The sequence below is a fragment of the Bubalus kerabau genome, chromosome 2, assembly GCF_029407905.1.
Source record: "Bubalus kerabau isolate K-KA32 ecotype Philippines breed swamp buffalo chromosome 2, PCC_UOA_SB_1v2, whole genome shotgun sequence".
NCBI lineage: Eukaryota > Metazoa > Chordata > Mammalia > Artiodactyla > Bovidae > Bubalus > Bubalus kerabau.
Genome location: NC_073625.1, coordinates 25,640,652 through 25,666,597, shown reverse-complemented (window position 1 = coordinate 25,666,597; position 25,946 = coordinate 25,640,652). Strand labels below are relative to the sequence as shown.

Below are 25,946 nucleotides of genomic sequence, written 5' to 3'. Positions count from 1 at the left end.
GCCACATCCGTGGGGTCGCAAAGGACAGGACTGAAGCGAATGAGCACGCATGCACGCTGGCACTCGGCTGGCAGTATCACTAAGGCGTGCCGTGCACTCCGTAACCCACCACATCCCTCCACAACTGTCACCACGACTTTCATCAAGCCCAGTTAAAATGCTCAGGTCTGTTTCTCTGGCTCTTCATTTCCTTTTGAAGATCTCCCTGATATGTAAACTCACATGAAATTTGTGTACTTTTCTCCTATTAATCTTTAGTTGGTTTAATTTTCAGGCCCAACCCTAAGAGCAAGAGCATCAAGGAAAGCTGCTTCCTTCTCTACATTAGTTGTGTTAGATAAAATGGCAGATGCTTGTTCTACTTAATTAAAACAACAATCATTCCCCGAATCTTTATCACAAATGTGATTTTGAATTTTTTGCTATTTCAAGTAGCTTTTTTAAAAACTTATTCCAAAAATAATTCTTTCTCAACAGGGAAAAAAAAAATTATTTTTCCAAATCAGTAAATGTTATTTTGCAAGAGTTTTAAACATCTACATAATGTTCTAATATATTGTTTAACCTATTCTGTACCATTAAATATTGAAACTAAGCAGGCCCCTGGGGGTTCCTGGGCATGGAAGCCTTTCTAAGTCCCCACTTCTGGTTTGTAGGAATAGACTCCAGTCTCCATGGCCTTGAAAGGGCAAATTCAAACAGTTGCTAATCAGGGATGGGAGGAGACAAGGGAGGAGACTGCCCCCCACCTCACCCACCCCCAGGCCAGACTAAAGGCATGGGTGTACACAGCTCCTTATAAGCAACTCTGCCCTTGAACCTGCTGTAAAACCTTTCAACAAATCGTCCCAGGTTGGGACACACAGCTTTCCAGGGCACAGGCGGGCTGTGTCTCCCTTTGCCTGGCAAAGTAATAAAGCTATTCTTTTCTATTTCAGCCAAAACTCTGTCTCAGATTTTATTCCTATTGATGCACAGAGGCTGAGTTTTCAGCATCAATATTTAGATTGTTTCCAAGTTTACTGCTATAAACCATGCTTTGATAAGCATTCTTACAGTCATATCTTTACACTGACAGGTAGTACTCTTCGGACATGTGTTCTAAAGTAATACTGCAATCTCACCAGAGAAAATTTCAATAATCTTCTGCTAATAATTTTATTCTCTAGGTTCTCTGAGAACAGTGAATTGCTATGGTTTTATTTCAGCAACTCTGAGTCTGTTTTGGACTCAAGAAAGCTGAGACAGCTAACTTTTGTCAGAATGTGTGGTTAACTGGCATCCACTATACTTTTGACAGCCCCTAAAACCATACGTAAACAGACCTTGAAATGCAAGACACACTAGCTATGGTTGGGATCCCTTTCACAGAAGAATCATTTATCTCCTTACTTTATATTTTGTGTAAACCTGGATTCTGTAACTAAGACTAGGTTCAGCTGAACAGCTACCATGCATTCAGCATCTGCATCTCCCAAGGAAATGGAAACAGCGTGGTCCCTTCTGTTTTCTCAGTCACCAACTGACTGAAAAAGATCAAGACTCTGATTCCATCATTTCCCCTTGTTTAACTCAAGGAAGGGTTTTTAGGTGATCCTTGTCAATAAAAGGTTTAGATGCTTAGATAAAGACAGACAATTTCCCTCTCCCATCTAAATCTCCAGGAAATACTGAAACTGACTTTTAAGAAGCAAATCTATATAACAGTGCTGGAAAGTAAAGGGTTCCATACATACACTGACAACTAACTCTGAGGAATCTTAGAAAGATAAAAGATTAAAAAAGGATGAGATTAAAGGAAAAGATAAGTGTTTAAAAAAATTAAATATAGGAACTAATGACAACCCCCAAACATAAGACCAATGCAAAGCTGAAGCCCTTGAACCAGGTCAAGGCAAATCAGAGTGTGGAAGGTGGGGCAGGAGCCCCTCTCTGAGTAGACAGTGAGAAGAAGTCTGGAGCAGCAGGAAGTTAAGAGCTCTCTCCTGGTGTCCGGCCTGTTCCAACCTGCAGACAACCGTCCTGTCTGCCCCAGAAATCCATGGGGAGGGAGCCTCTAAGGGGGCAGCACCTCAGGAAGCTCCTGACTCCCAGGCACCTCCATCTCCAAAAGACAACTATTAGCTTGCCCCAGGACAAAGCAAGTCATTCTTCCTCACCTATCAACTGAGGCAGGCCAGGATACACAGAACTAAAGACCCACAAACAAGACTACAAGGAATCTTAGATACAGAGAAGGTTTGAACAAAACAAAAGCATTAGAGGCATGCACCAAACTCAACAAGCTCCACACACAAAAACTCAAAGATTCAGAATTAGAGGAGCAAACAGAAGACTATAAATTTGTTACAATATCCTCAGGGGAACAAAAGAAAACAGCACTTGAGTTACCAGTCCAAGCCTGTACCATTCTGCGCAGGACAGGACAATAAATCCAGAGACAGTTGCTAGGGCAAGGAATAGACTTTATTTGGAAAGCCAGTGAATCAAGAGGATGGTAGACTCAAGAACTAAAAGTACCATCTTGCCTGAGGAAGAGTTCAGGCTTCTTTTATATTAAACAGGAAGGGAGTACAGTCAAGTATTTCCTGTTTCTGGTAGGCCTCCAGTGGGGAGGTGCTAATTTCCTCCTTCCTGAAGGCACTCACAGGTGGGCCTCATCAGGCCTTAATGCTGATTACTTGGGAGGCAGGGTTTCTAGGGATGGACCATTATGTGTAGTTGAAGTTTACAGGCAACAACCCTTTATTAATTAACTTGTAGTAGAATACAAAAGCTCTTCCCTATTACATTGCCTTCACACACACACACCAGCTGATAGGAAGTGAATAATTAAGAAACTTGAAATTTAAAATAAAGAGTTGAATAGATGGCTCATTGTTCTGTTTGGAAGATGCTTCATACTGTACCCTACTCCTGGATAATGCTGAGGCATGTTAGCATAAAGCCTTTTAGAAATTCTAGAGTACTCAATTTTGTTATCTGTATCTATTTGACACAGACCACTTATTTCATAGCTATTTTTGAAACACTGCTCTTTAGAAGACATTGGATAATGACAGAGATGCTATAGGAACACAGGAGAAAGAACTTAACCTAAACAGGGGTGGGGGAAATGGGGTCTTTGGGGGAAAAATAGTATCTGAGCTACATTTAAAAGTCAGATAAGAGTTAACCCCAGGAAACAGAACCAGGGAAATGAAGTGTACATTCCAGACAGAGGACAATTAGAAAAGCTTCAGTAGGAAATAACACTGGGTCTCTAAAAGTCTCTATCTTTTGCCATTAAAGAAACTTCACATTGTGTCTGCTGACACCTTTTCATGAGTCACATCACTTACATTCTGTGACAACCAGGCATTAAGCTAAAGAAGCTGGCAAGAGTTAGGAAGCCACTGAAAAGAATAACATCATCAAACTCAAATTTTAAAGATTACTCTGGCACCCATGTGGAAGAGAAAAGGGAATAAGAATGGAGGCAGAGAGAAGAGCCTGATGCAGTGGTAACACAGATGACTAAGTGAAAACAGGATGACCAGGTTTCTGGCTTAGGTGAGCAGGCAGGACAGACAGCTTGGAAGAAATTCAGAAGCAGGAGGCAAAGAGTAGATGTAGTCAGACTCAACTAGCAATGGAGAAATGATTACCTGTGTGGTAACTTTTTTTTTTAAAGCAGGTATGGATTGATACTACTATGTGGAAAATTAACTAGAAAGAACACATATGACTGTTACTATCTATTTAGGAAAAGTATTCTAACATGCTTTATTGTGTCATATACTCTACAACTGTAACTTTTAATCACTGGTTATAGATTATATGACAACATACCAAATTAAAATTCCCTTAATTATGGGATTGTTTGCTATACATAATTTTTAAGTTCACTGTTAGGAGTTCAAATTTATAGAGTCAAAATATTGACATTTTGTAGGTTTCTGCAGCTTCAATAAGCTGTCATAGCAGATTCTTGTAGGATTTTTTATTGCAACAAGTTAAGGTGATTTTTCTTTCACAAGGAAGTTTTATTCTTACATAACTTATGTTGCCAGATCTTTCTGTTTTGAACAAAAAGTTGGAGGGGACAAAGTCTGTATGAGAAATCTTTGTATTTGCTGCTAAACTGCTGTGAACCTACAACTACTCTAAATAATAAAATCTATTTTTTAAAAGTTGGAAATTTGGATATTTTAATGAAAAAAATCTCACACTATGTTGAAACAGATCCATTAAAAAAAAATACAGCATTGAACTGGTTAAAACATATACACATATCCTCTCATTACAAACTTTTTGTGTTGTCAAGTCTGTATGTGAGTCCTTTTGAGCTGACAGTAAAAACTACAAGAAAGAAAGATTTGGAAGCTAGGCTTACTCAGAAACACTTGAGTTTACAGGAGACAGCCTTATACCTGAGAGCAGGGGTTAAACTAAACAGCTATAGGGCACAAAACTATACAGTAGGAGACTCTTCAAAGAAGTCACAGACTTGTTAAAGATTTGGGTAATCAGAAAGAATATCGAAGGACTGGTAGCAAAAGAAAATTTCAAAATGATGTGTATAGACTATGGAGATAGTCTGTTGTATTTAAGATACAATTATATCTTAATTGTATCTTAAAAATCTTCTATTTAAGATACAAATATAAAATAGCTGGCATTTATAGATACATTTTAGTGTGTGTCAGATAATATTCTAGTCTCTCTACATGTATTGTCTGAAACCTTTCAAAATTAAATTTTACATTTCATTTATGAAGAAAAACTCTCTGGAATGGACTTGCTTTCTGAATGGAAAGTCACAAGTAGCCCTGCCAGAGACAAATGGAGATCTGTGAGTGATTCATTAACAAGCTGGCTAGATCCAAGTAGGCTATGAGGCAAAGGTTGCAGGCACATTGATACCATGCAGTGGAAAGAAGGAATACAATCTGTTACCTGCTTACTGTGTGTCAGAAACTCTAATAAATGTTTATATATATTACTTAAATATCAACAATTCTACAGGATAAAAATCCCAATTCCTGATTTTACAGATGGGAACTAAAGCTTAGAGTTCACCTAAGTCATTAATTTATTATGATGTGATGTCATTAATTTTTGCTTGTTTGCATTTATTTTCTTCAAATTCATTTTGTTTAGCATCCCATATCAGAGTGAAAAAGAAGAAAGCAATTCCGATAAATAACTCCCAAATTAAATTTTCTTTTTGAATATAAAATAGCACCAGAATTACCACATAACAGATTATTAAAATGAGAAGTCCTTTATTTGAGAGAGCTGATCTCCCTAAGTAAAAGGTAACCAAGACTCTATTTGTATAACTTTCAATCTTTGCAGTTAATTACAGACAATACCATTCACAGCACAGCTTCAGGCTATTGTTTCAGACCTAAGGAAGTAAAGTAATAAAGAAGCTAATGAGAGAGGAAAAACCAGGATAGTTAGGATGGTAACTGTTGATTTACTATCAGATTCTGGTATTTTCTGACTGTCAGGTGCAGTGCAGGGAGATAGTTAACAGCTTCAATTCTCAAGAATCTTTAAATACTGGGATTGGTGTGTATCAATGGGGATAGTTTCAACTACAAGTAATAGAAAAATCAGTTCGAACGTGTGATTTGTATGTGTAATACAAATGTATATGTATAATCTCATACAGACAGGAGTCTAGAGGCAGAAAGGTTCCAGGCCTGGTTAATTCAGTATCACAATATCATCACAGACTTTCCATCTTTCTACTCTACCACATCCAGTAGTCAGCCTCCCTTCCTTCATGATCCAAGCAGTTCCAGGCATCCCATGTAACACAACAATATCCAAAAACAGAAAGAGGCATTTCCTTTTAGACATCTCTATTACTAAGAAAAATGTTTCGTGTAGCTCCCCAAAAGACTTCTTCTCCAACTCTGCTGACCAAGATTAGGTCAAGTTTCTGACAATAACTAGCGGTGGGAATAAGCCCATCATCACTGGAGTAAACAATCACTATTTACCCATACAGATTGAAGGGGCTTGGCCTCCATTAAAGAAGTGGGCCTGCAGACCAGGAACCCAAAAAGGTAACGTTCTTCCAAGAAATCAGAAGTATGGAGTTAGATGGGAAATCAAGTGTGACTTAAAGTAAGCTTCTTTAGGAAGTACAAGAAACAACAGAATTAGTTCTACTCTTGCCCCCCAAAAGTCAGGAAATATAGTGATAAGTTGAATATTATGATGACTGTTACTTAGAAAGTGGCATATATTACTTCAGCCTAGTAATCTACATAACTTCCAGTTTCCATTTTCAGAGCAGACAGAAACATGCTACTATATAACAACTTTTTGGTCATCATTATGACAGTGTTTCCTTCACCCTGCCTCACCAATAAGACCTAAGAGAATTTCTTAAGGTAACTAAAAAAGAAGTTTAAATTAGGGAAAGGGAATTCAAGAGACTCTTTCCTGATATGGGATTTTTTTGAATTATAAGTAGTTAAAAGAAAATAGAAGTTGGAAGGTAGATGAGAGAATGGGGTGGGGAAAGGTTACTGAGAAGAAAAAAAGTGAGACACTGATGGCAGAAAAAGAGCTGCTGACCCTGTAAATGGAGAAGGGACAGAGTATGAAACATGAGGCAGAGGGGTGGAGTGCAACAATACATTAATATTCATAATTGAGGAAGTTCTGTAGTATTCATTAAAATACCATTTGAAACAGTCTTTCAACTTTTACAGAGTGCATTTTCAGAATAACCAATTGCAGTGTCTTTTTGTACAAAAATCTTTAATTGTAGTATTGAATTTGGTTACTCAAGCAACATACTGTCAGATACTGCACAGATGTTTCATTTTTACCTGCTAGTTTTAAAATGTATGTCATAAGTTAAAAGGGCAAACTTAACAAGAATAGGTGAAATTTTTTTCTGGGACCATACCATTCTTTAAAAACTGCCATGTACATGACCTACTTGATTGTCACCAGAATTATCCAAGTATAGTTTATAAATGTGAAATATTTCAATAAAAACTTCAAGTATTTTTTATAAAACAAATTGTAAGAATCAAAGCAATTAAAGGTAGCTGTTCATAAAATATCACAAAATACTGTAGATAATGTCACATGTCTAATTATATGTCCATAATTTCTGGCTCAAAAAAAAATTACAAATAAAATAGATCCTTTCTGCTTTTGACTCAGGGTATTTACTGACCCTCGTAAGCCAATTACAGAATTCCTTAGATTAGCATTTACTGCCTTCAACTCTAACTTTGTTTGGGAGACACACACAGAAAAATACACAATACATTTCACATCACTTTCCTTATTTACCAGCCTCAGCAGCAAGGGACTTAGGAATATTTGAAAATTCAACTCCAACCTCAAAGAATAAAATTTGCCAGCTGTGAGAATATCTAACAGAATATCCTAAAGGCTTAAAAGCGATTAATTCCAAAGGTATGGTTCTAGAAAGTATTTTGGCAATTGTAAACAAACGGCCTTCCAAGGTGAGAACTTTTGTTATGTTTATTAAAAAGGAGTATCCTTAATTTATAAACATATTTTGTAAAAGTAGCTCTTACAGGTTAGTAGGGAAAACCAGAGTCAGATTGACTTGTAAGAACTCTATGAACTTAATTTTCCAAAAAGAAAGCTACCATTACATCCAACACCATGCTATTCTTTCCTGTTTAATACCACAAATTCTCACCTTTCTAAAGTTCTGAACAGCAGAACAATTGAGAAAAAGAACGAAGGAACACCTGAAGTTCAATCAAGCAACAGGCCTCACTATAGCCAAACCGATTTTGCAATGATTTTTTTCTTTTAACAATACACCTAATTTAAAACTATTCCATACTATAACTTGTTTAGAAAAAAATTAGTATAACACATAAAATGCCTCCTAGAATTAACCAATTTTGATATCTCAAGATGTATTTCAAATATATGAATAGTCTATTAAGATGCTGATATCTTTCCATTAAAATACATGCTGACACACGTAAATTTAGTTGCATAATTCATATGAAGAGGCTGTTCTAATTTTTTAAAACCACTAGAGGTCACAGATACCTGCAATAAAAACAGCTGAAATAATCTGAATTGCAAAATATTTCTAACCTGACCACGCAGAAAATGAACAAAACCAAACAAAAACAACGCCAGCAGAACAATCAAAATGACTTGAAGGTAATTCCTGAGTGTAGGAACAAGAATCACAAAGTGAGAAATGAACCCACTGATAGTTATCAGCTGCGGGGAGGTGGGTTAGAATGAACAGGGTAAATCTATTAGACTTAAGAGGATTGAGTACGTTACTCCCAGAAGAGAACTCACTTATGAAAACTTTGTTTTCCCTTTCCTTTAGGGTTCAAAGTTTTTTCTCCAAAAATAGTCCACTATTCGTGAAACTTGAATTGTGAAGAGTAATCTCCTTTTTAGCCAAGTATAGAATTTCAACAATTCGGCCAACGCGGCAAACAGGTGGGTTAAAGGAAATGTTGGTGAGGAAGCCGGGCAAAGCCAGGCACACTGCAGACAAGACAGGAGACAGATGGCAGTCGGCAGCGGTGTGTCAGGGGAGATGAGGGAAGTCGGAATTAGGGGAGCTGAGCAGTGGTGGGGGCGGGAGGGGGGGAAAGGGGGTCCCGGAAGAAATCCTGAACGTGTGGGTCAGGGACGGGAGAGCAAGCGTGAGACCCAGGACCAAGGGAGATATGTCCAAAAAAAAGGGCGGCAGCTGGCGGGAGTCGGCCTGAGGAGCTGCGAGTGTGGTTAGCACCAGCCCGCCCTCCAGCCCTACTTTCTTCCTTCGGTCGGAGAGGCAGCGGCCAGTCACCTGGAGTGTGAGTTCCGGAGGGACTCGATCAGGCGCTGCTTCTGCTGCTGGAGGCTGGTGAGACCACCGGGGGACCCAGCTGCGGAGGAGGAGGCGCTCTTGGTCAGGGGGAAGAGCCAGCTCATCCTCCACGGGTCCCCGGGCCGAGGCCCCGGAAGGCTCTGGCCTGCTTCTCCCAGCGGCTCAGCCCGGCGGTTCTCCAGCGACAGAGGAGGAGCGGGCAGGGACCGCCCGGCCCAAGTGCTGGGCAGCCGCGTCTTCTCTAAGCCGGCCCGGCGGGGGGTCCTCGGGGCCGGGGGGGCATGCTACTGTCAGCGCAGCAGCTGAAGAGAAGGGAACTCGCAGCTCGAGACTGGCGGTCCGCGGCCCTGACGGCCCAACCAGCCAGCCAGACAGCCCGACCGCTTTAATTCTCCACCGCCTCAGCCTCCGTCACCTGCGTGCCCCGCCCCCTCTGCGGATGGCGTCATCATCCGGCGCCCCCGCCCGGACGCGCGAGAAGCGACAGCGCAGCGCGGTGCGGCGAAGCTCCGGCTCCCCTTTACCCCTTGCCGGGCGAGCGGTGTCTATGGGGCACCCGCCGCTGCCCCCGCCGCTACCGCCACCGCCACCGCCACCGCCGCTGCCGCCGCTGGGTGCTGTCTCTATGGCGAGGAGGAAGAGGAGGAGCGCGAGCTCAGCGACACAAGTAGATCTCGCGTCTACCTCAGACTTGGGGGGGGGGGGGGAGGGGCGGGTTGGGGAAGTAGGAAGGGGGCGGGAACGATGAACCTGAGAGGGCGCGCGATGGCGCCAGCTGGAGCGTGGCGGGCGCAGGGACGGGCCGGGCGGCGAGTGGCGGGGGGGAAGGTACTTGGGGCTGGGGGGTTTGTCGAGGGGGTGGCGCGGGGTGATGACGCGAAGGCTTTGTACCTGGGGCTTCAGTGGTGCGGGACGGAAATTGGGAGTGGAGGGCGGTGGCCTAGACCGTCAGCTCCTCGCAGTGCTTCTCGCGGCGGGGCTTGGGATTCAGTCGGGTTCCAGTCAGTGGTTATCAGCAGCCTTCGCGCTGGCTCTCTGCCAGGGAAGAGAGTTGTCTGTGACTTGAATCTGTCTGTACTGTCCTCGCGTTTCGTTGGGAACCCGCTGTTCGGAGTTGGCTACCTCCAGTAACAAGAAGGCCTCTGGTGCCTCTTCAGGTCTTCTGGAAGTGTAGTAGAGAGCGAGGTGGAGGAAAGCAATGTTCAACGACAGGGCCTTTACAAATTGTGTCTGTGTGTGTGTCTGTGTGTGTGTAACCGAGTGAAGTGAGTTATAAAGGGAGTAGCCCTTCGATCTTCGGTTTCTGTTCTTAGAGCACTCGAGGTTACATTTGTGACTGTAGAGTTATAAGAAGAGGTCACAGCTCCCTTTTACACTTGTCTGTTGCGGTTTTTTCAAACTTGTGTGAAAAGCGAAAGAGGATCTGGAATTTCCCCGCTTAAGAACCAAAATGTTGGTCTGTACTGTTACCATGAAACCTGTGTTTGTAAGAACCAGAAACGTGACATGTGTGTTTGGTAACCAGGGAAAATGCTCGGATTTTTAGGAAATTAGAAAGAGTTTGAAATGCAGAGACTGTCGCTTCCCTTCTTTTTCCCATCAGCAGTTACAGACATTGAAACAGTTTCTGTGGCTATTGTTTATTGCTCAGAAAGAACTTTTTAAAAGAAAAAAATTATTTACTTTTGGCCCCTCCCATCTGACCTAAATAAATTCTGGTAAATTTTGTAGTTAAATCAGACTTTGAAAATTATATTGAAAATATAATTTCAATTTGTAGTTTAATCAGACTTTGAATGTTCAATTAGGAATAAAAGCAAGTACTAATACTACCTTTGCCCTCGTAACATCTGATCTTGTCACGTGTATCAGTATGTGACTTTTCATGTTTACCTGAAAAGGGATGTCTTTATACAGTTTTATTCAGAGAGTGAGTTGAATTCAGAGAAATTTTTAATTAATGGGAAGTTTTTAAAAATGATTAGTATGTATGCAGAAAACACTTTTTACCTAACATTAGAACCAGGAAACCTGTGTTGTCCTTTTCCTCCTACTGATTAGCGGTGTGACTTTAGACAAGTCACGTCCTAAACTTTGATTTTCTCATAAATCAAAGACCTCAAATAAATATCTCTTAGGTTTCTATCACCTCATTCTGTGATTCAGATTCCTGGTATAACTGATTCTTATTTTGCAGGTACATAAATAAAGGATAAAGTATTTACGAAACAAATCTTCAATCAAGTATAACATTTTGATGCTTGGCAGCTAGACTCCTTGTGCCCTCACTATGCCAGCAGCAACTGTAGATCATAGCCAAAGAATTTGTGAAGTTTGGGCTTGCAACCTGGATGAAGAGATGAAGAAAATTCGTCAAGTTATCCGAAAATATAATTACGTTGCTATGGTATGCCTATGAGCAAAATCTTTAAAATGCCTTTTATGAAAGAGGATTTTAAAACATCTTGAATTCAACCCTTCTGGTTGATTTTTTTTCTAGGTATTTAATGAAAATAATTTTGTCAATGACCTCCCAACTAAAGACCACCAAGAACACACCAGTAATGTGACAAGTTGGGTTTCTTACTCATTGCATTGAGGGAAAATGCATTCTTAGTACCATGGGGTTATTTGCATAAGCTAGTGTTGGAAAGACCTAGGAATTGGGGTGTGTGGCAGTGGTTTTAGGGAGTGAAGAAGTGGGGCTCAAGCTGGAGTAATTCCACGATAGGATATCTTAATGAGTCTCAACTAGAATGAGAGAAGACTAGAGTGAGGCTAAAGCTGTAAAGAAGCAACACTCACTCATTATTTAAGATAGAAGGAGGTTTGATCATGTTTATGGTTTGGACAATGTGTGTTTTTGCATATGTTCAGTTATGATTACAGACTGGCCATGTCTGATATTATGGTGTTTAATTGTTTATATTCAGCAGAAGACCCATTGGGACCTAGCTGTGAATGCCAGGTCTGCTCCTAGCAACACTAAGGCCTGATACTAATACCAGATGGAGCTCCTAGATGTCTTTCTCAAACAAAAAAATTCAGATCTCCCAATGAAGCATTATTGATCTGTAGTTTTTTGTTTGTTTTTTAATTACCAGTGGAGTTCCGTGAACACACTGTGTTGTTAATCATTTCTAGTTTTGCATATACTGTTCACTCGGCCTAGCCTGTCTACTCAATTAACTAATTTTTTTGCTTCTTGGGCACTGTCTGTTTTGACTTCTCTACTGTATTCCAGATATTAGCTTCGAGAAGAAAGAGCTTAGTATCTTAATCATCCTTTCTCCCCCCAACACTTAGCATAATACATAGCATCCAATAAAGTGGTTGTTGAGTTTGACTGAATTTAGAAAAGTTTCCATTTCTCTCCTTCTTCATAAGAATTGAAATTTAGGTTTTGTTCTTAGTTTCTTAATTTGAATTTTACTACTAAAATGATATGTTTATTTTCTTAGCACATTTAATACAAATAAATAAATATGCTTCTTTTGGGAGGGGCAGGTTGGTTGGTTAAAATATGAATATTTGAATGTACACAGATAATGTCCTATTTAATAGATGTATTTTCTTATCCATAATTAGAATGAAGTTATTTTTTCCAGTAGAAATTCACAGTGATCATTTATTTCTCAAATGAAAGCTGTGACGACTTTAGACATGTGATAGCATTCTACAGGAATGAGTGGTGGCATGCAGTCTTTAAGGGTGTGCTTTCCCTGGAGTGTAGAGAGTATTGTTTTAGGCCAAGAAAGCAGGAGGGTTTTGGTATTTATCTAAATACTTACTTCAGAAAAGCAATTAAAAAGTATGGTACATTTTCTAGTCTTTTTAACCGTCTTCATTGGTTTTAATATTACAGTACTGCTAGCATAGTTTCACATACTTGTTGAAAAACATGAATTTGTAATTTTCTTTTTCCTCTTTCCTCGGCAATAGAGTACTTAGTTGCATTTATTATGTGTACATTATACATGGTAATTTTTTACTGATATGATATTTAAAGTAAGATGAAGTCATTAAGTTTGTGGTTTTATGGTTTTAAAAAGTAATACTCTTCCTAGTTAAAAGGTACATTGTAATTGAACATGAATTGTGTAGAATATCACCCCAACAATGTGTACTCAAAATTAATTATTCTAGGAATTTTTGGATTGTGGTTTTGACCGTTTAGTAAGTAATGACCCTTAAAACTATTTTACAGGACACCGAGTTTCCAGGCGTGGTTGCAAGACCCATTGGAGAATTCAGGAGTAATGCTGACTATCAGTACCAACTGTTGCGGTGTAATGTAGACTTGTTGAAGATAATTCAGCTGGGACTGACATTTATGAATGAGCAAGGAGAATACCCACCAGGAACTTCAACTTGGCAGTTTAACTTTAAATTTAATTTGACGTAAGTAGGAAATAAATTTAACCCAAACTTGTTTTTTTTTAGTTTAATTTTAGACATTAATTTCCATCAGGTACAACAAATGAAATTTGGTATTGCTACCCTGGAAATATTTAAAACCTAAAATTTCAAAACTTTATGTTTCTTCTTTTTATTATGGGACAAAAAAAATCAGGATAAAGAAGACTTAAATTCAGATACTTTGAATTTTAGAGCTGTTATTTTAAAAGCATAACTGCCACTATTTTGAAATTTGGAAAACTGGGTTTTGAAAATATTTTTTGATAGAAAAAAGATAACTTTACAACATTAATTTTGCTTTCAAATTTTGTGTGCAATTTGAAACATATATGTCTTTGTTGTAAAAGTTATCCTTCTCATGAAGAGATTCTTATCATGGTCATAGTCCATTGTGTGAATAGAAGGCTCATCAGAGGTGATAATAAGATCATACCTAGAAACTTGGGTGCATTTTCCTTTCAAATCAGTTATTGGGTCAGCCCAGCCCACAGAACCTCTTACAGGTTACATATGGGAGAAGTATTAGTATCCTTGAGCCTGGTGTTTCTTTTAGGAAACAATTTGGAATCTGAATTCTAACTCAAGTCCTGGGTCACAACCCAATTTCTTTACTTACAGTACTTCTGTATAATTGGTAAGAGTAGTCTTGATAGCTTAGGGAAGTTTCCAGTGTTTTGGGGTGAGGACAGATTGTTTACAAACTGTAAGATGGGGAAATGCTGAATACACTTTGAGTATGTTACTATACTGCAGTATCCTTCTGTTTGACAGTCTCTGCTTGTTTCATATGATCTTACATCCAATTTGCAAAATAGTAAATGAAGCTGTAGGACAATTAATGGTGGTAGTGGTGGTGGTGGTCAGTCCCTTCAGTCTTGTTCAACTCATTGTGACCCCACGGACTGTAGCCCACCAGGCTCCTCTATCCGTGAGAGTCTCTAGGCAAGAATACTGGAGTGGGTAGCCATTCGCTTCTCCAGGGATGTCTTCCTGATCCAGGGATCAAACCCAGGTTTCCTACATTGCAAGTGAATTCTTTATCATCTGAGCCGCTAGACAAGCCCCAGTTGATGGTAGTGCCATTTAAGGACCTCTGTTCTCTGTAGTGTGATCCTTAGCATATATAAGATCTAAAGACAAGCAGGGCTGATGAGCTTAGGGGACAGTGTTGTCAATGGTATAATAGTATGGCTTCTAATTGCATTATGTTTAGCCTGACTCTGTTTGCACTCTGTTGGATTTAATAATATACTCTCCACAACTTTGTCAAGGGTGAAAGGTACTTATCTCTATTTAAACTGATAATAACCTTTTATAAGTCCTTTAATTCTGAAAATTCCCTTTTATCTCTTTCCTGAAAGGTAACCCTTTTTAAAATCGGTTCTCGACCATTTCATTTGCTCTGTGTTACTTTTTTCCCAAGCTGATCATCAGAACATTGTTCTGTACTAACGTAGTGCTATGATCTCAGTATGTGAGTAGGAGGTGACCTATCAGGGTCTCAGTTTTGGTAAAATAGACATTTTTCCTTTCTAGAAACATCTTTGTTCTTATAACAACTGCTTTGTTACTGCATTTTTTGAAAGACATTTTTCTTCTCGTACATTTTTTCTCATACAGAAAAACTCATGCTGTAGTCTATTGCTGCCATTCATCCTAATATTAATACCTTGAGAGACCTTTAAGGATGTAGTGAAAAATATTATTTAAATAGAAAGGGTCAGTTGTAAAACCAGTTCTACCTAATGTGGAGAAAGAACACCATGAATCTGGGCTATTTTGAAGAAAGATGAAAATGGACTTTGATTGAGTTCCTAGAATGAATGTGTCAGCAGTGGTGCTAGGTCCCAGGGACATAATGTTGAGGAAAGTTGGTCATGGTCATTATAACTCTTCTGCCTGCTTTCTGTTGCTGAAATCCAAGAATTAGAACTGTTAGGTACTGATCAGTGTTTGGGAATTTGCTCTAAAGTGAATTTAGACTTGATACATACATGAAAATTAAAGTAGGATATGATATTTGATCATAAAACACCAGAGTACTCATCCAGGTCTCTCTCCTGGAGATGGTGATCCAGTATGTCCAGGTGTTGCACTTGTGAATCCATATTGTTGACAAGTTAATGGGAGTGATTTTTATCATTGGGCATTTGGGAAATACTGATTTAAATAGTGCAGTACTCCCTGGTAATATACCATTGAACAAAACAGACAAAAATCATTGCCCTCTTCAAGCTTAAATTATGATTAAGAGAGAGATCATAAAAGTAAAGTGAGCATATGGTCCAGAATAATGTGAGCCTGGAGAAGGAGTCTCTTATGCCTTTGGTTGGTTATAGTTGCTAGAGCATGTCTCTTAGTGAGCATCTGGGCATGATGAGTGAGATTCTACTTGTTTAAAGTACATGTTTTTGTATAACAAGGACAGTAATATCTGTTGTGTAATTGAAAAAACTTGAATTGGGTTTATTCAGATAACCTTTTGAAAGAGTTTTTTGGCATAATTTTCCAGGGAATTTTGACTTAAGAGTAATTGTTGCAATTCCTGTTTTTAAATACTTCATTTGCTAGTTTTATTACTTTTCAAAGGCAATATTCCTTTTGGCTTAGTTTTATTAAAGCTTTTATAGAACTTTCTTTTGCTAAGTGGTAGAAATCAGTATTCTCACAATTTTCAAAGTAAATAGAAACATCCAGTGGGCACTGCATGAAATACTTTCCATTCTTGGAAACATACCTTCATTTTGATCACTTTTTTGATTTAATATAGTATTTTGGATACCTGTGTGCTTGTGCTTATAGATATTAAAGATGGTTTTCTTTTTGGCTTAAGTAAAATCTTGAAAGATTGGCTTATATTTAGATTCCCTGTCTTGATTTTGAGAAGTAATATTCTAGGAGTAAAGCTGTTAGAAGGAGAAATTAATGCTGCTCCAGCAGAGTCTTTCATTTTAAACAGCTTACTGCTGATGGGAACTCTTTGAGAGGCTCATCGGTAGTGAGAGGAAGCAACTCCTCCTTCTTTAAGAGAGTGTGGTTTAACGCAGGCACAGCAGGAGTTTTCCCTTCAATCTCTTTCCCTTCTCTCTGCTGAGAGCCTGGGAGACAGACACAGGCTTCACCCCTGTGGCTGCAGCTCTGTTTGGCAGCATTAAAATGGCTGCTGAGACTGAAAGCCCGGATAAGAACATGTCTGTTACTCTGTGGTGGTAGTTACGGTGAGTAGAAGACCCTGGTTTTTTTTTTTTTTTTTTGAACCCAGTTAAATTTACTTAATTTGTGAAAGGCTAATGAGATGGATAGTAAAGATTAAAGTCTCACCATTGGACTGTTTCAAATGATAATTTGCTGTATGAACATTCTTCTAAATTTAAGTTGACCTTTGTATTTCAGTCACATTTACCTTCCATATATATGAAATGTTGGAACAAATGGACTCGGGCCCATTCTCTCTTGATATTTCTGGCACTGTAGTTGTAGATGTCAGTGGGAGAAACATAGTTTGAAATACGGCACTTTTGAATGTTGTCTTTCTTTTTCTCCTGCCAGGGAGGACATGTATGCCCAAGACTCTATAGAGCTGCTCACAACATCTGGTATCCAGTTTAAAAAACATGAGGAGGAAGGAATTGAGACCCAGTACTTTGCAGAACTTCTTATGACATCAGGAGTAGTCCTCTGTGAAGGGGTCAAATGGTTATCATTTCATAGGTAAAAGATTACATTGCAAATGCTATTTGTGTTACACCATTTTCTAGCTGCATCACACTTGACTTGGGTCATGGTGTCAGCATTTCAGGCTTAGTTCAGCAGAGAATTGGCTGCCATATAGCTCAACAGGCTAATGTTGGTCTCCCTAAAGGTTCATTTAATGATGTGGGATCCATTTCAGTCTAAGGGAGACAGTATTGCATAGTGGAAAGAGTGTAGGCTGAAAAAAACGGACCTTGGTTTAAGTCCAGCAGTGCCATTTGGAATCTGTGTTATTACATAGGTTTATTTATTTAATAAATAGAGTTAACATTTCTAAGCCTTAGAATGAAAAATTTATTCATCAAAAAAAGTTATTATCTACCGTATGTCAAGCAGTTTGATAAGATTCTAGGAATTAAGTTACAAAATAGGCTACAATCTGATTTTTTTGTTTATATCTTGATATTCCTTACGGTTTCCAATGTTAAAGCTTTTTTTCCCCTCTTTTTAAAGTAAGAAGTAAAACTCTAAACACTGAATAGAAATTTTATATGTACTCTCACTTTAAAAGGTATGTTAAATAGCCTTTCTCATCAAATATTTAAGTCCCAACTATGTGTCATAAGGGAAAAAAAATTCAAGATGTGACACCTGCCCTTTAAAGAAGTGGAGAAAACAGTGCATGTGCTTTAAATGGTGGTACAGAAAACAACTTGTCTGAGAAATCTGTGGGAGCAGGGCTCTTGGGGGAAGGCATCATGTGCGAGGTCTTAAGGAAAGATTGACAGGGAAGAGAAGGGGTGTGACTGTGGGATGGAGTGCAGGGAGGTATAAAGCTGTGAAAAAGCCAGACAGTAGGGACAGGATCTTGATTTGAGAATGTGGGAGTTGGCTGCTGTTCTCTAGATAGTAGTTCTCAGCTTTACTAGCTTCACTTCTCTCATGTACAACATTCCCACTAGTATCTCTGAGGGATTGAGACAGGAACAAAATTTTGAGGGAAGAGAGTATTTCTTTATAAAATTACTTAAGTGAAAATACTTTGGTAGGGAATTACTGTTTGGGTTTTTGAAATGTATGATTGTATTATATAAATGATGGGAAGATAGGCATTATTTTTGTCTTCTGATTGCCAGTTTTTCTGCTATCTTTGACATTTTTGCCAAGTCTCGTTTCATCTTTATTTTTTGAGACATCTGCTGTGGACAGTTTGATTTTAGAGAGTTCTCTATTGAAGGATCTGCTAAATAGTAGTTCAGTGACTACAGCCCTAAGATAGTTGTAGAGATTTGTATATTAATATTCCTGATTGATGATACTTATCACTGTCTGTGAATGATGGCATTTCCTCATTATAACTGTAAATGTGTTTATTTTTTCTGTTCTTTTGTGCATTTTTTTCTGGTTCATTTCTTTTTTCCTCTCCTGTTTACGGTGTGACTCACTTAAAAGTTGTATTGAAAAAAAAATGTTTTTTTCACTTCTGTGGTTTTTATGGTCCCTCTTCTGTATTCTTTAACCCTTTCATAGTGGTTATGACTTTGGCTACTTAATCAAAATCCTGACCAACTCTAACTTGCCTGAAGAAGAACTTGACTTCTTTGAGATCCTTCGATTGTTTTTTCCTGTCATTTATGATGTGAAGTACCTCATGAAGAGCTGCAAAAATCTCAAAGTAAGTCTTTAAATGGTTTTATTTGTAATCAACACGCTATTCAGAGTGGGTAACTGACTTAAAAGATGCTAGGTTAGATGTTGATTTAAACCTTATTTTTAAGTTTTATATTAAATGCACATTATCTGATTATACATTGTCATCTAATTCCTTTTTTGCATAAAAAGTTTATAAGGAATCCTTATTCAAAGCTTCATTATATATTTGCAGAATAAGCTTTAGCAAGATTCAAACCAAAGATCATATTCTTATCATTCTTTTGCCACGTTGAACATGAACTAGCACAGAATCTGAGTCTGACACAGAAATGCAAGTTCTCCCTGTCTCCCAACACATAATCAACACATGGAGGAAGTCTCGGGACCATCAGTGTACAGCTAGAGTCAGTCATGTAGCAAAAAGAGTTTCCCCTTCAGCTTATCTTGGAGGTTATATTCTCAGGTCTAGTCATAGGGTCATGTTCCTATAAAGGGATTTTTTTCTTTTTTTTTTTTCCCTCCTCACTACCAACCCATGGACATCATCTTGTTAGTAGTAAGTGCTGGTAATTGGGTAGATCCTATCTAAACAGCAGCTTACATTCTGATGCTTATTACCATGTGTGTAATGATTTGTTACTTCTAAGCATTAATTCTTTCAAAAAGAAAGTGTCTTTATCAGGAAAAGTGCTCTTAATTTTAGAGTGAATTCACTGCTAGGGGTACGGACTCCTAAAGAACATAGTGGTTTTATTTTTACAGTGTGTTAGTGCTTAAGCTGTAACTCAAGAAAAACATTTACATAAAGTTGTTGCTTCATAGAACCTACATCAAGGCTGATCAAGTTTTCTCCTCCTTGGCTTTTTAGAAGTGCAAGGAGTCATACTTTTAGGAGACGGTGAAAACTTAAAGAGTTTTACTTTTATGTAGGAAGAAATAATTTAGGAATTGACTTAAGGAAGCTTTGCTTTTGACAGATGAACTGAAAATCCTGAGAAACAGTCTTTGGGCTGAAGTTTCCTTACCTCATTACAGGATATAGCATACAATCTGGGAAGTTTTTAAGAAATACTACTTCATGTTTGTAGCACCAAAGAAAAGCAGAATTCTGTGCAATTTGAATAGACTTCTACTGTGACTCAGGTGAACTTACAGTAGGCTGTCCTCATGTCTCTAGACAGGATATCCCCTGAAAGTATTGCATGCTGAGAATCCAAGGCCTAAATATTTTTATCTGGCTGTGGAAATACTCTTTTTTAAATTTGACATGTCTGAATAGTGACAGTTTGGGCGAACAGAGCACCAAATTATTATTCATTATGTGTATGCTGTTGAAAATTTTCTGAGCATATTAGACATTCTGAATATGCCCTGAGTAACTGGAAGTGTTAAAATTTAGGTTGATGACCAAAGTACTTTCTGACATATAGTCAACCATTCTGAATGACTACTCTGTTGCTCTCCTGAGCAGCTGCTAATGATACCTAATCCTTGTGCTGTTTTTAGCCCTGAAGCAACTGCTGTGCAAAGCACTGTTTCAAGCTGTGATGTAGAAAAGGACTAGTTTGCTGGTAGAGGCCTTAACAGTTTAGAGAGAAATTTCTTTGTGTGAGTTTTGTCATTGGTCCTGATGTTTGTTTCTTTGCTTTCTCTTCTCCCATTTTCCCCTCTTTATTCTCCTTCCCTCTTTCCTTCTCTATTCTTTCCCTTCCTTTCTTTCAATCTCATTATCTTTCCTTTCTAATCCTAGCAGTATTTACACAGGTGGGTGTTTAGCAGACCCTTCTAAAGGGTTATATTCTTATAACAACATACTCTTTTTCTTTTTATCTAACAAAAACTGTAGTCAAAGATTGATTAGTTATAACAGCTTTGTTTTGTGCACATTATTTAGATGAGCTGTTTAGAGATATTTAGATGAAACTTTTTATATGAAGCTTAAGAAAATTTATAAAGTACCTGCTTACAGTCCATTTTATAAGAATTGATAGATGGAGAGATGGCCTGTGAGTGTACTCAGTAAACATTAGCCTGTGTTACCTTATATATGATCTGCTGCCCCCGTATCTTGAGGGAAATTACTTGCCATCACATGCCTTAAAGGGTATGATGAAGATAAATTTCCCCAATTAAGATCTCATTTTCTATTGAATTATAAACATCTCCCACATTCAACAAATGCATCAGTGATTCACATTCTCTTATTTTCTGCTGATCTTCATAAGGTCCATCTTTATTGAAACTCATTGCTGTTTTAATCATTGTCTGTGTTATGTAATTTTTGAATCCAGATGTTGCAATGTTTTTCTTTTGACAAGCAATTTTTCTTTCTTGTAGGGTGGTTTACAGGAAGTTGCTGAACAGTTAGAGCTGGAACGGATAGGACCGCAGCATCAAGCAGGATCTGACTCACTGCTCACAGGAATGGCCTTTTTCAAAATGAGAGAAGTATGAAGACATCAGTGCCTTTTTCTCAGTTGGTTATTAGGTTGAGAACATTAAAATATAATGGCAAAAGTTTTGGGGGCAATAAGTACATACTAAGTGAAGATATAATTACAGTTGCCATATAAGTCATATCCACCACACTTGAATGAAAGTAATCAAAAATGAGTCATCTTGAAATGCAGTTCAGAAGGAAAAGAAGAAAATAAGTTCTTAGTAGAATATGAAACTTAAACTACCTTAGAAATTATGTAGGTCCAACCATGTTATTTCTTAGATGAGGAAGCCGAGGCTAGAGGCCAGTAGCGTTTATCCAAGGTTATATACATTAATAGGGGAACTCCAGAGTACTTCCTATTAATCACATTAGTGTTGCTTCTGTCAAGTCAAGGGAAGTCGCTCAGTCGTGTCTGACTCTTTGAGACCCCATGGACTGTAGCCCACCAGGCTCCTCCACCCATGGTATTCTCCAGGCAAGAATACTGGAGTGGGTTGCCATTTCCTTCTCAAGGAATCCATATAATTAAGTTTTCCCTGGCACTGTCTTTTCTTAGGTATTAAACTGTTGCCATACTTCAGTACTTTGAGGATTTACAGAGTAGGACTCAGGCTGTTTAGTAGATTCTTACAAAAAGGTTTTGAATTCTAAAGAGGTTAAATAAATCTGAAATAGTAGGTAAGTCAAAAATCATGTTGGGCAGACATTCCTTAAGAGGCAAAAGGCAGAGAGAAGTTCTTCAAGTATAAAGAAGTCAGTTACAGAAAAATGAAATTTAATGAATCCAAGTCTCCTCTTAGGTTAAGTGATGGGCATAGGTGTACTTAATAGATAAATGGAAAGAAAAGAAAGCCAGTTATGTGAAAAGAAAACAGTGGACATTTTGCTTACAAAAACGTTTTCCTTTTTGCAAAATACTGTAGAATTCTTTAGAGTATATCCTCTTAGACATTAAAGAAATGACTGAGGATAATTCTGGGAATTTAGAACTTTTAGTAGAAATATATTAATAATATGTGTAATAGGACATATAGCTATCTTGCCAAGTGGTATTGATTCAGAAGTGATTTGGACTGTGTTCCTGACAAGTAAATATTTTGTTTTGTATGTCTTCATAGTGCTCCATTAGAGAATTACAAGACAACCTTTTGCGTTCTCAGCTTTGCGTTTAAAAATATGCCTTGATGGTTTGGTTAACGGTGGATTCTCTGCTATTAATTTGTTATCTTTATTTTTCTTGGCTTTATTAAGGATAATAACCTAATGTGAATGTTCAGATTTTGCTGTCCAGACATGTTTGGGGTTTGTTTTTAGCCAAAAGTCTTGGCCTTTCACATAGACTTAAGGCTACTTATAAACCTTAGCCCCTTCCCCAACCCATTATTGGCTATTTTTATTCATTCTCATGATTAAGTATTATTAAATTAATGGACTAAAAATGCCTGCCATTTTTCCATTTTACAAATTCTCATAAAATGGTCTGAGTGTTAATAGGAAAGGCATTGTGTTTATATAGTTTTGGTAGTCTTTTTCTTTGATTTCTTTTGAACTCTGTACTTCTTAAGAACATCGGTCTTATATGTTTAATTTAAATGTGTGGCTTCAGAGGAGCATCATAGATAAGAGCTGTCATAGTTAAGGAATAGTCAGTACTTACATTGATGAAATAATAAACTACCAGTCGTACCTTTTGGTTAAAATTATCTTTTTTTTTTTTTTCCTTCCAAAATTCCTTTTTAGATGTTCTTTGAAGATCATATTGATGATGCCAAATATTGTGGTCATTTGTATGGCCTTGGTTCTGGTTCATCCTATGTACAGAATGGCACAGGGAATGCATATGAAGAGGAAGCCAGCAAGCAGTCATGACATGAAATAGTTCTCTTATTCTTATTTTATTTGAGATACACACATGCTTGTATATAGGTTTTATCTCTGGTTGAATCCCTTGAACAGTAGACATAGCTTTTTTTTTTTTCTTCATAGCTTATTTTTCTGCCTTTCAGCACTAAGTATCTACCATTCCTATCTCAGATCTTAATAAATAGAAAAGTATTCAGGTTCAATCCGGCCTTAAATACACTTGTTAGTAGGTGTGTGTGAGTGGGGAAAGCTACATGGTATTGAATACTTTGATAAACTTCAGCTACTTGAGCTTGGTTTGTTTTTTCCCGTTCTTAAATTAACTAGCACTGACTGTAATTTATTTCCCTGTTTCATGTCTCCCTTCCATTCTGCAGGAGTTTTAGCTATTTGAGATTGTGGACCATCAATTTTGCACTTTAGAGAGTGATTCTGTCTCAAATCCTCTGTTTATCAGCAGTTTTGGTTTTCCTTGCTCTTTGCTGGAAAAATGACCATCTGCCAACTTTTACCATATTTACTTGTTTTTGACCCATGGAATATATAGCACATGCACTGTGCAAATGGTTGAATCAGCAGGACTACAAAAAAGAAAAGACAAAAAACTACTGAGGAGCTTAGTAACTGCTGTTTCTGTGCGTAGTAGTTAATCTTCCAAGCACATCTAGTGTCTGTCCGTTTCTAATTGGCATGTGTTTAGGCTGCTCTGTGACTGAAGTGTTTTTCAAACCAGCTTTACACCCTTCAGGAAAAATCCTTTGTGATGGGACATTTAATGTCTGCCGGGAAACTGGTACCCAAGATGTTGAAGCTGCAGTTATTTTATGATAGCACACTTCCCTTATCTGCTTCTTTTTATTCCATCTCTGTTTACCCTTATTTTAAAAAATTTTAGAGCCATATTTACAATGCTCTTGATTTGTTGATTCCACAAATCAATTTCATTCAAATCCAAAGATTGCCAAGTCTTTAGGTATATTTTGTACCAAATTAAATTACGAAAAATTCGAGCTTTCATAGTTGCTACAAAGATAAATAATGGAGAAATTTGGTGCAAAACAACATAATATAAAATTTTATATTTATTAGCTATATACAGTATAGCTAATAAAACTACCTGAGGAGTGTAATGCTTGTTTATTTTTTGTGTATATCTTTGCAATCTATTTTATATATATTGACAAAAGAGACTGTGAAATATTTAGCCATGTGGAATATGTGACCAGACCAGAGCATGCGTAGGAAGGCATTTTGGTAATAATTAACTGCCCTGAAATGACGGACTACAAGTTATGATGTGTGTCATCTGCACTTCAATCGGTAATATTAGCAAATCTCCAAATGTTAGCCACATTCGTTTGTTTCCCTTGTACATTGTTTATTCATGATACTTCAATGCTGTAACTGGGTGGTCCTTTTTAAACAAAACATTTGCGAAACAGAGGGATTATTTGTTTTTAAAGCTTTTGTAAATAAAGGCTTCAGAAATGTTTTCTTATATATGTTGGTGACTGGTAATTTTGTTTTAGAAATATTTGGGATATTGTGGGTTTTTGTTTTTAAATATCGGCAACTGAACAGAACTCAGTAATTTCATTTACTACATGATTTTTAATGTCTTAATTGAAAAAAATCAACCTGAGCCTTCTTCACGACAACAGTGTTCGCTTGTTTTTTTAATGCATACCTCTACCAAATGTTAAGACTTGACTTCTGACTCCCCTTTCCAGGGATGCATTTATTCTGAAAGACAAAAGTAAATGCATTTGATCTTAACTTACTGTGGCTTCCTTTTAAAGTCAATACAGCAGGTATCTAATTGGTTTCTTTTTCTTTTGATCTTCACTTCCTTAAAAAAATAATTACAAAGATTGCCTTTTGAATAGCCCTGTAGTTTGTATCCATTTTGGTTTCAAGAATTAATATATTTTATAACTTCTAAAAGAAGAGCTATATAACCCTCACTAAATATAGTTTTTGGATCAAAGATATTTGCTTGATCATTTTTTAATGTTCCTAAGGCATTAATTCTGGACTCACCATATTCTGTTAAATCTACTAGAGCAAGAGTCAGCAAATTACGGCCCATCAACCAAAACCAGCCTGCTGCCTGTTTTTGTCTGGCCAGTGACATGAGAATGGATTTTATAGTTTTTAATGGTTGGGGAAAAAAAGAATTTCTTGATGTGTGAAAATTATATGAAATTCAAAGTTTAGTGTCCATAAATAAAGGTTATTGGATTTATCCACATTCATCATTTATGCGCTGTCTGTGGCCATCTTTCCACTTAAGAGGGAAAGTTGAGTGGCTGTTACAGAAACTGCCGAGGGCATTCTTAACATTTCACATGTTCGCCTGGTGAGTACAAGTCAGTGATAGAGATGATGACCCGACAGCAGTTGTTACGCCATGTGAATCTCTGTACCACACATTTTATTATTTTTTTAGGTTACCAGTTCATACCCACTGTGTCAAAACAAGAAAAGTGCACTTTGAATGGTGTGCTTTTAAGGCACATTGGAGTGTGGATTATATTATCAGATTACAGTCAACTGTGACACTGTAACTGCCTTAAAAAAAAAAAAGTACAACATATGTTGACATAACCAGACTAAACATTCATCACAATATTCCCAACTCATGGGAGAGAAACAGGAGAATTAGAATTAAAACTTTTAAAATGGCATATCTTATAACAGCAGAATTTTCTTTACAAAAATAAAGCTGCAACCAAAGTATGTTTACAAGTGACCCACTTGTTAGCTAAGCAAAGCCGTTTACTGATGGTGAGTTATATATCATGTCTGAATGCGGTAGCCCAAAGAAATACATCCAGAGAAAAGACCAACAGCTTTCTGATGAGAACAGTTCCTTGAAGAGTGGGACACGCTGTCAGCAGTTATCTATGGCAAACAAGACATGATGTTGAGTGTTTTTCATAATGCGTCAGATGTTATCAGTACTGCCCAGCTGTTCTTCACTTTTGAGAAATCTGTGCTAAGTTTCAAGTAACCAAAGAATTCGTTTCTTTT

General features: G+C 37.7%; 2 protein-coding genes across 7 annotated transcripts in view; one reads left to right on the top strand and one right to left on the bottom strand.

Annotated features, from left to right (window-relative positions):
• The window catches only part of VPS37A (VPS37A subunit of ESCRT-I), a 32,512-nt gene extending 23,216 nt beyond the window's left edge, over positions 1-9,296 (bottom strand). For 3 of the 4 annotated variants that reach the window (XR_008710100.1, XR_008710099.1, XM_055567268.1), the window contains exon 1: positions 8,822-9,296. Coding sequence is in view for 2 of the 4 variants with exons in the window: in XM_055567268.1 (XP_055423243.1) it covers positions 8,822-8,946 (125 nt within the window). In the remaining 2 variants the exon portion in view is untranslated. The remainder of the gene's footprint in view (positions 1-8,821) is intronic. The other variant, XM_055567267.1, reaches the window with a different exon arrangement.
• CNOT7 (CCR4-NOT transcription complex subunit 7) lies at positions 8,315-24,413 on the top strand. 3 transcript variants are annotated; one of them, XM_055567274.1, is made up of 7 exons: positions 8,315-8,466; positions 11,040-11,249; positions 13,050-13,243; positions 16,811-16,972; positions 18,485-18,629; positions 20,945-21,055; positions 22,791-24,413. In XM_055567274.1, exons 2-7 carry the CDS (start codon positions 11,133-11,135, stop codon positions 22,917-22,919), a joined length of 858 nt encoding a protein of 285 aa, XP_055423249.1. In that variant the 5' UTR covers positions 8,315-8,466; positions 11,040-11,132; the 3' UTR covers positions 22,920-24,413. The 3 variants fall into 3 exon arrangements, with proteins under 3 accessions (XP_055423249.1, XP_055423250.1, XP_055423248.1); XM_055567273.1 differs by lacking the exon at positions 8,315-8,466 and adding an exon at positions 9,353-9,509; XM_055567275.1 differs by lacking the exons at positions 8,315-8,466; positions 16,811-16,972 and adding an exon at positions 9,348-9,509.
• The last annotated feature ends 1,533 nt before the right edge of the window (positions 24,414-25,946 follow it).